Source organism: Gracilinanus agilis, chromosome 5, assembly GCF_016433145.1.
Source record: "Gracilinanus agilis isolate LMUSP501 chromosome 5, AgileGrace, whole genome shotgun sequence".
Taxonomy (NCBI): Eukaryota; Metazoa; Chordata; class Mammalia; order Didelphimorphia; family Didelphidae; genus Gracilinanus; species Gracilinanus agilis.
Window position 1 is genome coordinate 218,263,983 of NC_058134.1, and position 13,605 is coordinate 218,277,587.

The 13,605-nt window shown below is 43.3% G+C and overlaps 1 protein-coding gene across 1 annotated transcript in view; it reads right to left on the minus strand.

Annotated features, from left to right (window-relative positions):
- Positions 1–693: 693 nt before the first annotated feature.
- Positions 694–13,605, minus strand: part of NCF4 (neutrophil cytosolic factor 4) — a 30,657-nt gene continuing 17,745 nt past the window's right edge. The window contains exons 5-10 of the mRNA XM_044678232.1: positions 11,337–11,464; positions 7,409–7,463; positions 5,840–5,938; positions 4,335–4,468; positions 2,505–2,570; positions 694–1,110 (exon numbers count right to left, since the gene is read on the minus strand). Coding sequence (XP_044534167.1) covers positions 915–1,110; positions 2,505–2,570; positions 4,335–4,468; positions 5,840–5,938; positions 7,409–7,463; positions 11,337–11,464 — 678 coding nt within the window. The 3' untranslated portion in view covers positions 694–914. The remainder of the gene's footprint in view (positions 1,111–2,504; positions 2,571–4,334; positions 4,469–5,839; positions 5,939–7,408; positions 7,464–11,336; positions 11,465–13,605) is intronic.

Below are 13,605 nucleotides of genomic sequence, written 5' to 3' on the forward strand. Positions count from 1 at the left end.
AAGCCCCTCATAAACTCTGGGATGCTCTCATATTTGTACCTCTCCTCTCAGGGGGTGGTGACCCTGTAATCAGATTAGAAAATTCCCTGACAATGTCAGAATCAGAAAAGATCCTAGATTTCAAAGTGGAAGGAACTTACTAAGACAGCTCCCCTAGCATCAGCTCCTTTTTCCTGCCATGTGCTGAAAGTCCCCAAGAGCAGAGAACAGGATCTGTAGACTTAAAGGTGGAACGAAACTCAGAGACTATCTCATGTTATGTTCTCATTTTATAGATTAGTTAAAAGTTAAGTGATTTTGTAGGATTATGAATTTAGAGTTTAGAGGATTTAGAGACCTCAGAAGGCAGCTAGTCCAATCTTCTCATTTTACAGATGAGGAGCCTGAGACCCTGAGAGGGGAAGTGATTTGGCACCCTAAGGTGTCTATAACATCAGTTGTAGAACTTGAACTTGGGATCTGAAGTCAGTTCAAACCTAGCCTTAGACACTTCCTAGCTGTGTGACCCTGGACAAGTCACTTAACCCAAATTGCCTAGCCCTTGATATTTTCTGTCTTAGAATTGATACTAAAACAGAAGGTAAGGGTTTTTTTAAGAAAGAGAACTTGAACTCTGGTCTTCCTTGATCTGATATTCTCTGGTTTAAGGGAAGCACAAAAAAGTATATGATGGAACTCAAAAAGAGATCTCTCTTAACTCCAGCACAAGGCCACTCTGGGGGCTGATGCTGCAGATTCTCAGCTGTTTATTTCATTCATGCTGGGGGAGGTAGCATGGGAGCAGAGCACAGGGAGCAGGATGCCAGCTGGGCTCCATCAGGAGCTGGGCTTCCCCAGGATGGGGAAGCTGCCAGGGAAGGGGCTCATTGGCCTCTCATCCTCCTTTCTGCCCCACCCCAATAAAGGACCCCTCTTCAAGGGGCCGTGTTGTAGACATGGAAGTCATCTTGCTGCGTGATGTGAAGCTTCCAGGGGAAGAGTCGTTTTTGGGAGGGATGGTCCCAGGCCTGTTTCACCATGAGCTCCACGTCCTGGTCAGACAGCAGCCGCACCAGGTCCCCCTGGCTATCCCGGTAATTTAGAGCGATGTCACTGCGTTGGAACTCTCGCCTGGTGAGGGAGAATGAGGGCAAGGGGACAAGAACAAGACTTAGGTGTGCTCTGGACAGTGTCAAGGAGAGAAATGTGGAGAAGAATGTTGGGTTTTTAATTAGAGGACCAGGCGTGTCCATCCTTATAATTATAGCTTTAGAGTTAGAGGAGACTGCAGTCATGTTGTCTAATCTATTCATCTTACAGGGGAAGAAACTGAGTCCCAGAGCAAAGGGGTTTGCTCAAGACTATACACTAAGTAGTAGTGTTGGGATTTGAACATAGGCTCCAAATCCAGGGTGCTCTCCACCATTCTACTCTGCCCTTCAGATCATAAACTCCTTAAGAGCAAGGACTGTCTTTTGCCTCTTCTGTATCCCCAGCACTTAGCACAGGGCTAAGACACTTAATAGGCTCTTAATAAATGTTTGTTGATTGATAGTTCTTTACATGATGTCTCCCCCTATTAAACGATGAACTCCTTGTGGGTGGTGATTATCTTTTGCCTCCTTTTGTATCTCCAGTGCTTAGCATAGTGCCTAGCATGCACATAGTAGGCACTTAATAAATGTTTATTTATTGATTCTAATGGCATTATTTGATAGATAGAGAAACTGAGGCATGGAGAAGAAAAATAATTTGCCCTCCATCATACAAGTGGCACTGGTAGAGGTAGGATTTGAACCCACTTCATCAACTTTCTACTGCACTACTCAGATGCTTCTCATGAAACATCCTGACTCTGATACTGCCTTTCTGCACAGCTGAGAGCAAATCATTTCATGTGCATCTCAAAGCTTGTTTCTTCACCTCTGGAAAGGAGATAATGATGCCTGGACAGCCTACTTCATGGGACTGAGAGGGAAATGATCTACAAACCAGAGAGAGCTATAAGAATGTGAGTAAGTAGGATTTTCCCCACAGAACCAGCACCTCTCCAAGCCCTCATTTGGAGGACAAACAACCAACTATTGAGGGTTTGATTTCCCTTTCTGGACTCAGCTTTTCCCCAGGAGAAAATATTCCCTGCCCATTACTTGAGAATTCATATTTTTTAAAAACCTTTACCTTTCATCTTAGAATCAATATTGTGTTCCAAGGCAGAAGAGTGGTAAGGACTAAGCAATAAGGGTTAAATGACTTGCCCAGGGTCACACAGCTAGGAAGTGTCTAAGGCCAGATTTGAACATGGGATCTCCCATATCTAGGCCTGGCTCTCAATCCACTGAGCCACCCAGCTGCCCCTTTGAGGATGTATCTTAAAGATTAGAGCCCATGACTTTCTGGTTCCTCAAGCCTCAGGATCCTTAGTCTGAAGGGCTTGCCTGGAGAGTTGCCTTCTCCCGTCCCCCCACCTTAAATTACCAAGATGTCTTTAGAATGTTTCTTATGCTCTTTCAGGGCCCCCTCACCTCATTAGATCCACAAGATCTTTATAAAGTGGGGTGCTCCTGAGGTCCTCTTCTACAGCAATGTCTCTAAGAAGGTGACACAGAGAAATGAGAGATTTGTCAGTATGAGTTTGTGAAAGATGGATGCTCACTGTTCCTTTCACATCAGGGTATCTTTGGTTTTATTTTGGGATTTTGGTTAAGTACAAGTTTGCTCTTACAACAATGACCAATATGGAAGTGGGTTTTGCATGACAATAAAACATAACATTAAAAACAAACCAAAAAAATCACTCAAGAACAGCAAAAAAAAAAATGGAAGAAGGATTAGCTTTGGCCTCTTTGATTCAAGTGACAGAACCAAGAATAATGAGTAGAACTAGTCTATTCTCTCTATGCAACATTCTATCTTCCTCCTCCATGACTGCCCACTTATGAAGTTATGTTATGAAGCTCTTACTCCTAAGCTTCTTTCAAGGTTCAGTTCAGATGCCACTTCCTTCAAAAGGTCATTCCTGATTCCTTCTGCTTACCTACCAAATAAATGGGTAATTATTCTGTGTGAGAGGTGCATAGTCAACGGTACCCTTTTGATATCAGGAGAAAATGAGGAAAATTTCCAACATATTGGATAAATATCCTAAGGCAAGATTATGGAAAGATGTGGTCAAGAGTCAAACGGGAAAGATGGGAAGTGGGAGAGTCATTATTGGCACTATTGGACAGAACTCCCAAATGGAAAAGACCATAAATCAATGGGAGCTATTCAGTACCCTGCATTGACTTCTCCACAAACATGTATAACATGTCCCCAGCCCACCTGCCACCACCAGTAGGACATAAGTTCTTTAGGGGCAGACTCTGTCTTTTTTTTTATTGCACAGAGTAGGCATATCACTGCACCTACATAATCAGCATTTGTTGATTGTTGATTGATCAATTAAGTTGCAAAGAAGGAAATTCATTCTTGAGGTCAGGAAAAATATCCTAACAGTTAGGATTGTCCAATAGTTGAATTGGTTGCCTAGGAAGGTAGTAAGCTTCCTGTCCCTGGGGTTCTTCAGTTGGACGTTAGGTGATCACTTATCAGGTTTGTTATAGTGGCGATTTCATTTCAAGTTTGTGAGATCTCTTCCAATACTCAGTTTGATATAGGAATATTGCTGCCACATCTTGTATATAGTACCACCATACAGATGTTGACCCCTTCTGGTCTGCTCATTTGGAATTTCACTAATGCCAATAGGATCTCCCTCCTCAATCCAGCATGACATCAGAGCTGACATTCGGTTGGCAAGTGGTGTTATCCAATCACTCCTTGGTTGAGTTCTAATCTCCACTGGGCACTACAATGATCCTTCCCCCAATAAATGTGGGTATAATTCAGCAGCAGTGGCTGAGTCAGCAGAAGGCCCATCTATTTTATTCATTTCTAGGAATTCAATTAGATTGAATCAGACCAAGCATTTCCTTCTTCTTCTACCTACATTTTGGCTTCCTAATATTCAATTCGACAAACTAATAATGGTTAAGCTCAAGGTTCCACTGCAAATGAATATTGAAGGAAAGATTTGAATTTAGATCCTCCTAACTCCAAGTGCAGTACTTTATCCACAGTTTCTCCTACTAGTCCCAAAGTAATAAATACTTTTTGACTGAGTGATGGATTGATTACAAAGCATTGTGCTAGCCAAATTCCCTTGACTTTGAACTATCCAATCAGCAACATCTTTATCCACTCTTATACTTACTCAGGGCCCAGTAAGGTGATGGGAGAGGAGGAGACCAGTATCAAAGGGAACTGGGAACAGTAAGGGAAGGCCACAGACCCCAGCTCCTGAGCTGAAGTACCTGATGGTGCTCACTGTGTCTTCATAATAGTAACATCGCAGCCAATTCGTGAGATCATCCTCCTCCTCAGGGAAATCTTTGATGATTCTCACAAAGGAGACTGGGAAGATCCCGGTGGCGCCATGGGTAGTGCCCTGGAAAAATGGCAAGAGAGCATGGAACCTTGAGAGACAACGTAGTGACCTGGACAGAGTAACTGAGTTGAGACCCAACTTAGGCACTTAATAAGTGTGTGATCATATGTGACTGAATCATTTGGCCTCTCAGAGATCAGTTTCCTCCTTTGTAAAACAGGGAGGATAATACATCCACTATCCTCCCTATTTCACTGTATTGTGCACAAAATGTTTAAAATGCTATTAGAAACAGGACTTACTGTCTCTGGTACCAGTTCCCTCTCACCTCTGCCAAATTAAGAGACATTGGGATAAGGAGAAAAGCACAATGAATTTGTCCTGAGTCTCTAGATTTATGATCCTGTGGTTTACTTGTGTCACCTTGTCCAGGTTTGAACTCAGATCTTCCTTACTCTAGGTCTAGCACTCTATCCAACATACCTCCTATGTGCCTGAAAGCAAGATCAGAGATTCCAGGTCAGGAAATCCTGCTCTAGAATCTTGTTGTTGTTGTGGTGGTGGTGGTGGTGGTGGTTGAAGCTAACATTTTGTATAAGGTTTTAACTTTTGGAGGCACTTTATGTCATACATTTTTTAATTATAATATGTTGAAGACTTACCAAAGTTTTACTTAAAATAAAAACTGTCAGAATCATTTGTACTGTTTCCTTCCCCTCTGACCTCTATTAGGATAAAAGCTCCTTGAGTATAGGGAGATTCTTCCATTCTGTCTTTCTACCTCCAGCACCCAGGACAGTGTCTAACAGAGAGCACTCATAGTAATAACTGAAAGATTTGATCCATTGGTTGAGAGAAGGATGGAGGGAATAAGTATTTATATAGCACCTACTATGTGCCTGGCACTCTGCCCAGGTTTTTTTTCCCACAAATATTATCTACTTGATTAATTAAATATGAGTTGGGGGGAATGTGTGCATATATGCATGCACACACATGCTAGGGTGCTCCTACAAGCTTAAACGAAAGGATCTGAACTGAGCGACCAGAAAACAAAGACAAATTAAAGAATCCTGCCCCACCCTCAAGGAGTTTACATTCTACTGACAGGAAAAAGCATTCATGTAAAATATAAACACAACTGTCCTTTCTGAGACCTCTTCCATGTATGAACCTTCAGATCTTTGAAGAATAATCAGTCAGTCAGCAAGTGATTATTTATTGATTGCCTCCAACTACAAAGACAAAACTCTGCTCTCAAGGAATTACAACAATGTCAGACAGTCAGTCAATGAGTCAATAATCAAGATCCCTTAAGTCTCTCGAGGTAGTCTCATGGACTATGGTTCTGAGTAACCTTACCATCTCCCCTCATTGCTTTATTTCTCTTCCTCATATTACCCTCAAATAGTCACCACTAGGTCATCTTACCTCCAGCCAGTCCTTGTTGATGCGGCTCAACAGGAAAATCATGTCTTTGGCCTTGAACGTCAGCTCCAGTTTGCTGTTTCCAGTAAAATCAAATAGGGCCTAAGAAGACAAGAAATTAGCTGGGATTAATATGTGAAGATACAGTCCTAAATGCCTATAATCCTTAGGAAAGTGGGAGAAGGGAGGCAAACATTCCTGAGGAAAATATAAATTTATGAAATAAAAATAATTAATTCTGGGAAACAGAGTTAAGGGGTTTAGCTATTGAATTTGGATTCAACGTTGTGTAGGGTGTAGCTGGGTGGCTCAGTGGATTGAGAGCCAGGTCTAGAGACGGGAGGTCCTGGGTTCAAATCTGGCCTCAGACACGTCCTAGCTATGTGACCCCGGGCAAGTCACTTGACTCCCATTGCCTAGTCCTTACCACTCTTCTGCCTTGGAACTAATACACAGTACTGATTCCAAGATGGAAGATAAGAGTTTTTTTTTTAAAAAAACCATTGTGTAATAAAAATCCATCTCTTGATAATCTGACTTTGGCTGGTCTGTTCTGAAGTACATTAATTAGTCTACATTCTGAAATGGTAACAGTGATGCTGACCAACTGGACTTCTCTGCTATAACAAACAACTCTCTTGATGGGGTGGAATATGTATTGAATCTGAAAAAAAATGAATTCAAATCTTGCCTTAGTCACCTACTAGTTGTGAACCTGGGCTAGTCACTCAGTCTCTCTGAGCCTTGGTTTCCCCATTTGGGAAACCAGAAGATTGGACTAGATGAACTCTAAAGTCCCTCCCAGCTCCAGAGCTATAATCCAACATCTTATCTATCCAGCTAAAGCCATACACTAGTAGCTGACATCTGAGTGAGTGAAAAATCATTTATTAAGCACTGACTTAATAAATTCAATAGCTCTCCAAGGATTACAAAGCCTTTTATGCACATTATCTCATTTGATCCTCGCAACAGCAGTGCCTGGCACACAGTAGACATTTAATAGGTTCCTAGCTCGAAAGCTAGAAGGGACCTCAGGGGCCATTTAGTCCAAACCCCTCCACTTTACAGAGGAGGAAACAGATTTGGGACCATTGGACCTCAGAGACCATCTAGTCCAGCTGCCCCATTTTATGATACAGATTTGATGAATTGAGAGGATCAGATAAATGACTGGAGGCAAAGTGCTTCACAAACCTTTTTAAATGACCATATAAATGTCAGCTCTCATGAATAAAAACTCTATGAGATAGGTCCCTATTTTACAAACGAGTCACCTAAGACCCAGACAATTATTGACTTTCTCCCCATCACACTGCTAGTTAGTGGCAGAGGCAGAATTCAAACTCAAGTTTTATCTGACCCCAAATTCAGTTCTCCTCACCTCATTATACAGTCTTACCCTCCATCCCCTCCATCCTCTCACCCTAAGGCATACGTGCTCCCACACGTGGAACAGGAGACATTCAGTGACAACTATCTGGGAATGGACTGATTAGCCACAAAGTCACTGTCCATGGTGATGGCGAGAAACCTGCTGGGGAGGAGATGAAAGCCTGAGGGAACACATACCTCAGCACATGGGGCACCCAGACGGTCGAAACCAGGGGCTTGAGAGATGTTCTTGCTGCAAAGAGAGACATACCTTACTTTCTCAAGGTCTAGAGGAGGGGAAAGCTCACACAGTACCTTCTCCCCCAAGGAGACGCTTCCTTTGGCCCAAGGGAAACAAGACCCATTTGAAAGGGAGCTCCTTGAGGCAGGGACCATCTTTCCTTCAGCTTGTCTTTGTAGCCGCAGCCCTTAGCACAGTGCCTCATGCTTAATAAATGATTATTGCCTAATCTGACAAAAGAGAAGGGCTGAGCTGGCCCAGAGAGAGAAGCAGAAGCCAGAGGACAGACGTTTGCTTTTTCTCTCATTATTTGAGAACAGGAGCCATCGCAGGCAAAATAGAAAGGAAGTAACCTATTAGCACTGGCCCCAAACTCCTGTCCCGAGGCTGCTTTGGATTCAGGGCTGGGAAGGACCTTACATGTAGGCTTCCCACTTTAGGAAAGATGTTGCTGGATAAGAATCCATCCAGAACAGAGCGAGCAGGATGGTGAGGAGACCTCTTTACCAGTCCCCCTCACAAAAAAAAAATCACGCCATACCTTCTGTGAATCTATTCTGTATATTTCCATTAAAACCCACACTGCCTCCCCTTTTAGACTGTAAGCCCCTGGAGGGAAAGCTCCCTTTTTGTCTTTGTATCTGCAATGCTTAGCCCAGCAAATAGGGACATAGTAAGGGGTTCAGAAATGTTTGTTGGTCGACAAACATTTCTGGACATGTACATGTGTGCCTGTGGGTATACATGTAATCCCCTGCTAGAATGAAACCCCTTGAGGACAGGAAGTATTTCACGTTGGCCCTTGTATCCTTTGTAGTGCCCAGCATGTAGTAGTCACTTCATGAACATATGTTGATTGAAAGATAGATTGAAAGCCCTGACTCCTGAGGACTGGTTCCAGGACCTGGAGAAGAGAAGACTGCAGGGGATAGGCTAACTGTCTTTGAATTCTGAAGAGATGTCAGTGGGAAAAGGAATTCAACTTATTTTGTTGGGCACAAGATGGCTCAGGGAATAGAGGGGAGGGACTGGAGTCAAGAAGACCTGAAATAAAATCCAGCTTCAGACACTTACTGGCAGTGTGAGCCCAGGCAAGTCATTTGTCTGCCTCACTTTCCTCATCTATAAATGGGGGTAATAACAACACCTTCCTCCCAGGGTTGTTGTTAGGTTCAAATGAGGCAATATTTGTAAAGCACTTAGCACAGTTCCTGGTGCATAGTATTTGCTTATAAACGTTTGTTCCTTTTTTCCACAGAGGATTGAGCAAGACACAATGGGTGAAGAGAACAAGAAGGAAGATTTAAGCATAAGCCTTCCAGCAGAGCTGTTCAAAAGTGGGATGGGGAGCCTGGAGAGANTTAAGCATAAGCCTTCCAGCAGAGCTGTTCAAAAGTGGGATGGGGAGCCTGGAGAGATTCATAAGAAATTAGGATTTAGATCTGAAGGAGACTTTGGAGGTTGCCTAGTACAATCCCTTCATTTTACAGACGAGGAAACTGAGGCTGAGAGAGGGAAACTGCCTTTCCCCAAGCCACAAGGGAAGTAAATGGCAGAGGCAGACTCTACCCAATGTCCTTGGCCTCCAATATAGAACTCTAGACCCCACCACAAGCCCTACCTGCTCACATTGATCCTACAGGGTTGGACTTCTCTTCTGCTTCAGGACTTGCTCCACACCTCCCTCAGCAATGCCCTCAATACATGAGCACCCAACCTCCTCTTGGAGGGAGCCTGTGAGCCAGAACTCTCTATCTGTGTGATGCTAGGAAAGCCAATGGGCCTTTCTAGGCCCCAGCTTTTCATCTATGAAATGAGGTGATGGACTAGATAATTATTTTTTAACCCTTACTTTCTGTCTTAGAATCAATACTGTGTATTGGTTCCAAGGCAGAAGAGCAGTAAGGGCTAGGCAGGTGGGGGGGGGGGGTAAATGACTTGGCCAGGGTCACCCAGCTGGGAAGTATCTGAGGTCAGATTTGAACCAGGACCTCCTGTCTCAAGGCTTGACTCTCCATCCACTGAGCTACCCAGCTACCCCCTGGACTAGATAATGCCTAAGGCCCCCTTCTGTTCTAACTCATATGTTTGTCTGAACCTCCTGAGACAGACTGTTCCACTTAGAGAGAGCACAACTGTTAAGAAGGTTCCTTTCCATTCCCCTTTCTTTGCCTTTCCTTTTCTTTCCTTTCCTCTCCTCTCCTCTCCTTTCCCCTTTCCTTTCCTTTCCTGCCTGCCATCAAGCCTAAATCAACATCCCTTGTACCTTGCCCTCAGTGCTCTCTGGGACCAAAGCAGAGAAGCCAGTTACCTCTTCTAGCAACAGCGCTCCCCAGAATTGAGCATCTCTTCTCAGATGCCCCTCAAACATTCTCTTCTCCAGACTCAATATTCCAGGTCCCTCAACCATCCCTCCTATGGTTTTGCTTTCAGCTCCCCTCACAATCTTTGTCATGTGCTTCTGGATTTGTTGCTGCTGGGCAGTTTCCTTCCTAAAATCTGGTCCCCAAGACTGACTCCAGATGGTTCCTGGCTCGAGGAGAGGACAGCAATTTGATCCCACTCCCTTCCTCTGGACAAAATGCCTCTATTAAGCACTCCCTGCCAAGGCATTAATTAGGGGCTACCTCCATAGTCCAGCTTGGACCACAGCCCCCTGGGGGCTCCCAGACCCTTTCAGGATGTCCTTCTGATCCAAACTCGTTTTATAATGCAACAAAGGCTAAGTCGTTTGTTCTCCAGAAGGCTTTTCCCCCTTCTAAGTATGTATTTGTGCAAGGACAGATTTTCCTTCATCTGCCTCCACCAAAACAACATAGATTGGATACAGAATTAGATATGAGAATCCAGGTGTCTTATATTAAACTAGATATTAAAGAGATTTGCAAAAAGATGCAGAGCAATGCCACACGTCTTGCCATGTCTGTTTTAGAAAATATAGTTGTTTTCCATTAAAATGTTATGTTAACATGTAATAGGTTTATTAATATTTTAGAATCAATCACTGTTTTAAAATTTCATCATTTTAATTTGTAATAGAATAAGTATCAAAAGATGTCTCATAGCAACTAAAGCTTTTTGAGATCCCAATAATTTCTTCCTTTTTTTTTAACATTTACTTTCCTGCCCTGGTACCACTGTAAGACAGAAGGGCAGGGGTAAGCAAACAGGGTTAAGTGACTTTCCCAGGGTCATACAACTAAGAAGTACCTATGGGAGTCCTGAGATAAATAAGTTTAAGAACCACTAGTGGAAAAAATAGCCAGTCTTAGAGTTTGAAAGATGCCAAATCAACTCCCTGCCTTTGACACATAGTGACTGGAGAAATCCTTTACTTTCTCAGACAACTTTTTAAGAGTATATATGAATTAGAAATCAATTGCCACTTGAATCATCGAGACAGCTTTGTGGTACAGTAGGCTGAGCCTTCTTGACTAAGAAGATCTGAGTTCAAATCTGGCCTCAGGTAAAAGCTGTGTGACTCTGGGCAAGTTTGCCTTGGTTTTCTCATTGTGAAAATGACCATGATAATAGTCCCTATCTTCCAAGATTATTGAGAAGATAAAATGAGAAAATATTTTTAAAATGCTTTACAAACCTTTAGGTGTTAGATAAATGATAGCTATTATTACCAATGAGATGAAACAAGACCATGACTTTTCTCCAAAATGGAGGGGATCTAAATGGGACAGACCTCACCTTGTCTCATCCACCAATTTTAGGGGGGCAAGGGCTTCACCAGGGGAGTGCCACTATCGCAGGAACATTCTGGAGGTAGCTCGATCCCCAGAGTGTGATTCTAATGCTGGCAATTAGGGTCTCTGCCTTTTCAGAGACCCAGCTTTGACATAAGAGGTTAGAAGCTGGATGGGTTTCGCCACTCACACTCTCCGGGTTCGAGGCCGAAGCCGTCTTAATGCCTGGGGGATTTGCTCAGAATCATAGGAAGACTGGTAGAAAAAGATCCGGACATCCTCATCCATCAGGACCCACGGAGGCAGACTGAGGAGTTTCTGTGTTTGGAAAAGGGAGAGGGGATGTTAGAGAGGAGACATGGAGAAACCAACTTGCAGACGGAAAGACTAGGATCCCAAAGAGCCCCTTGAAACATCTCCATCCTCCTCACCCCAATCCTTCTTCCCCTAATAAAGTGGGAAATGTAGCTGATACACTCGCTGGCAAACAATCTAGGGAAAGAGTGTGTCTGCTGTGAAAGGCAGGGATGACATTTTACCGACAAGAGATGCCTATGTTGGTAGTGGGGGGAAAAGCACTCCTTAGGAGTCCAAAGATCTAAATTCAAATTCTGGCTTTTCCCTTCCCTACGCTTTCGTTTCCTCATCGCTCAAAAGGAAGGGGTCAGACTGGATGATAGTTAGTGTCTCCTAGGGCTCTAAATCTGTGAGCCAGTCCTTTACTTTGGGGGAGAAGGGGTAGTTCAGATGTTAGATCTGTTGGGAGCTCCAGTAAAGAAATCTCCTCTATCAGGGAAGAGCTACGATTCTTTTGAAATTTCTAGTCTTAGACAATAGTTCTGGGCTGGAGGAAGTTCCTACTGGCTTGCTATCAAATCTCCAATGTGAGCATGAACCTCTTAGAAATCCAGTTAATTCTGAAGGCAGCCGGATGGCTCAGTGGATCAAGAGACAGGTCAAAAGACAGAAGATCCTAGATTCAAATCTGGCCTCAGACACTTCCTAGCTGTATGACCCTGGGCAAGTCACTTCACCCCCATTGCCTTACCGCTGCTCTGCCCTGGAACCAGTACACAGTATTGATTCTAAGTCAGAAGGTAAGACTTTAAAAGAAAAAAAAAGAAATCAACTAACACCTGGTTCGATTTATTACTTTGTTGATAATCTAGGCTTTTAGGAAATGAGGGATAAAGTATCAATTATGCAAATTAAACTTGAATGCATTTCCTACAGTACATTTTTGGGAGAAAAAGGGTTCTGGTTGAGAAACATTTACTAGCACACCCCTGGAATACTGTGAGATTAAATGACCTGTCTAGGATCACACCACATATGTCAAAGGTAAGACTTGAGAGATCCTGGAGACTCCAAGACTGGCACTTTCTCTCATACACTGCTTCTGAGCAAATTAATGATACAAAATTGAATAAACCTTCCATAACTCATGACAAAAAGTCCCAAGGGATGTAGGTGGCACAGTGTATCCATAGCCCACTGGACCTGGAATCAGGGAGACCTGAGTTCAAATTCAGTCTCAAATATTTACTGCTGTTTGACTCTGGGACAGCCCTCGTTTTTTTCTCAAAGTGAAATGGGCTGCCATGGGAGAAAAGTGGATTCCCTGTCACCAAAGGTATCCAAGCAAAAACTGAATAGGCACTTCTAGAATGGATTTCTTTCCAGCTCTGTATCTTCTTGGGCAAGTCTCTTAACCTCTCTCAGCCTCAGTTTCCTTATCTGTAAAATGAGGATAATAATATCACCTACCTTTACAGGGTTGTTGGGAGGATCATAGGATCATATATGTAAAAGATTTTGTAAACATGGATCTATAGAAATGTTAGCTATTATTATTCTATCCATGACACTATGACAAGAGTGTATGTTGGGACAGGTAAACTCTGAAATCTCTTTTGAATCCATATGAGCCATAAGATCACAGATTTAGATCTAAAATGGATCTTGGGGGTCCTCAGGGCCAATCCCTTCATATTACAAATGGGGAGGTCGAGAGAGGAAGAGACTTCCTCAAAGGTCCATATACGGCATGTGGCAAAGCTAAGGTCCAAACCGAGGTCCTCTGACTCCAAGACAATAGAATATGGGGTCACAGACTGGGTGCTCGGAGGGGCCTTGGAGGCAATCTAGCCCAAACCCCTTATTTTAGAGAGGGGGAAACTGAGGCTCCACATTCTTTCCACTTTTCTACCCGACAGTGACAGCCAGAGAAACTAACTGATTTAATCCAAGGTCACATGGACGGTACAACTCAAAACGCAAGGAAGCTGCTAACAGAAGCTTTGAACATTTGATGCCTTAAGCTCTGAGCTCTAATATTTGGAGTCATGCATTTTAATTACAAATTTGTATTTCCCAGCTGCAGCGAGTGAGCTTCCTGCTTATATGTTCTCTGTTTGCCGTTGTCACAGTGTCCCCTGCTGGAACAGCAAAGTCATCAC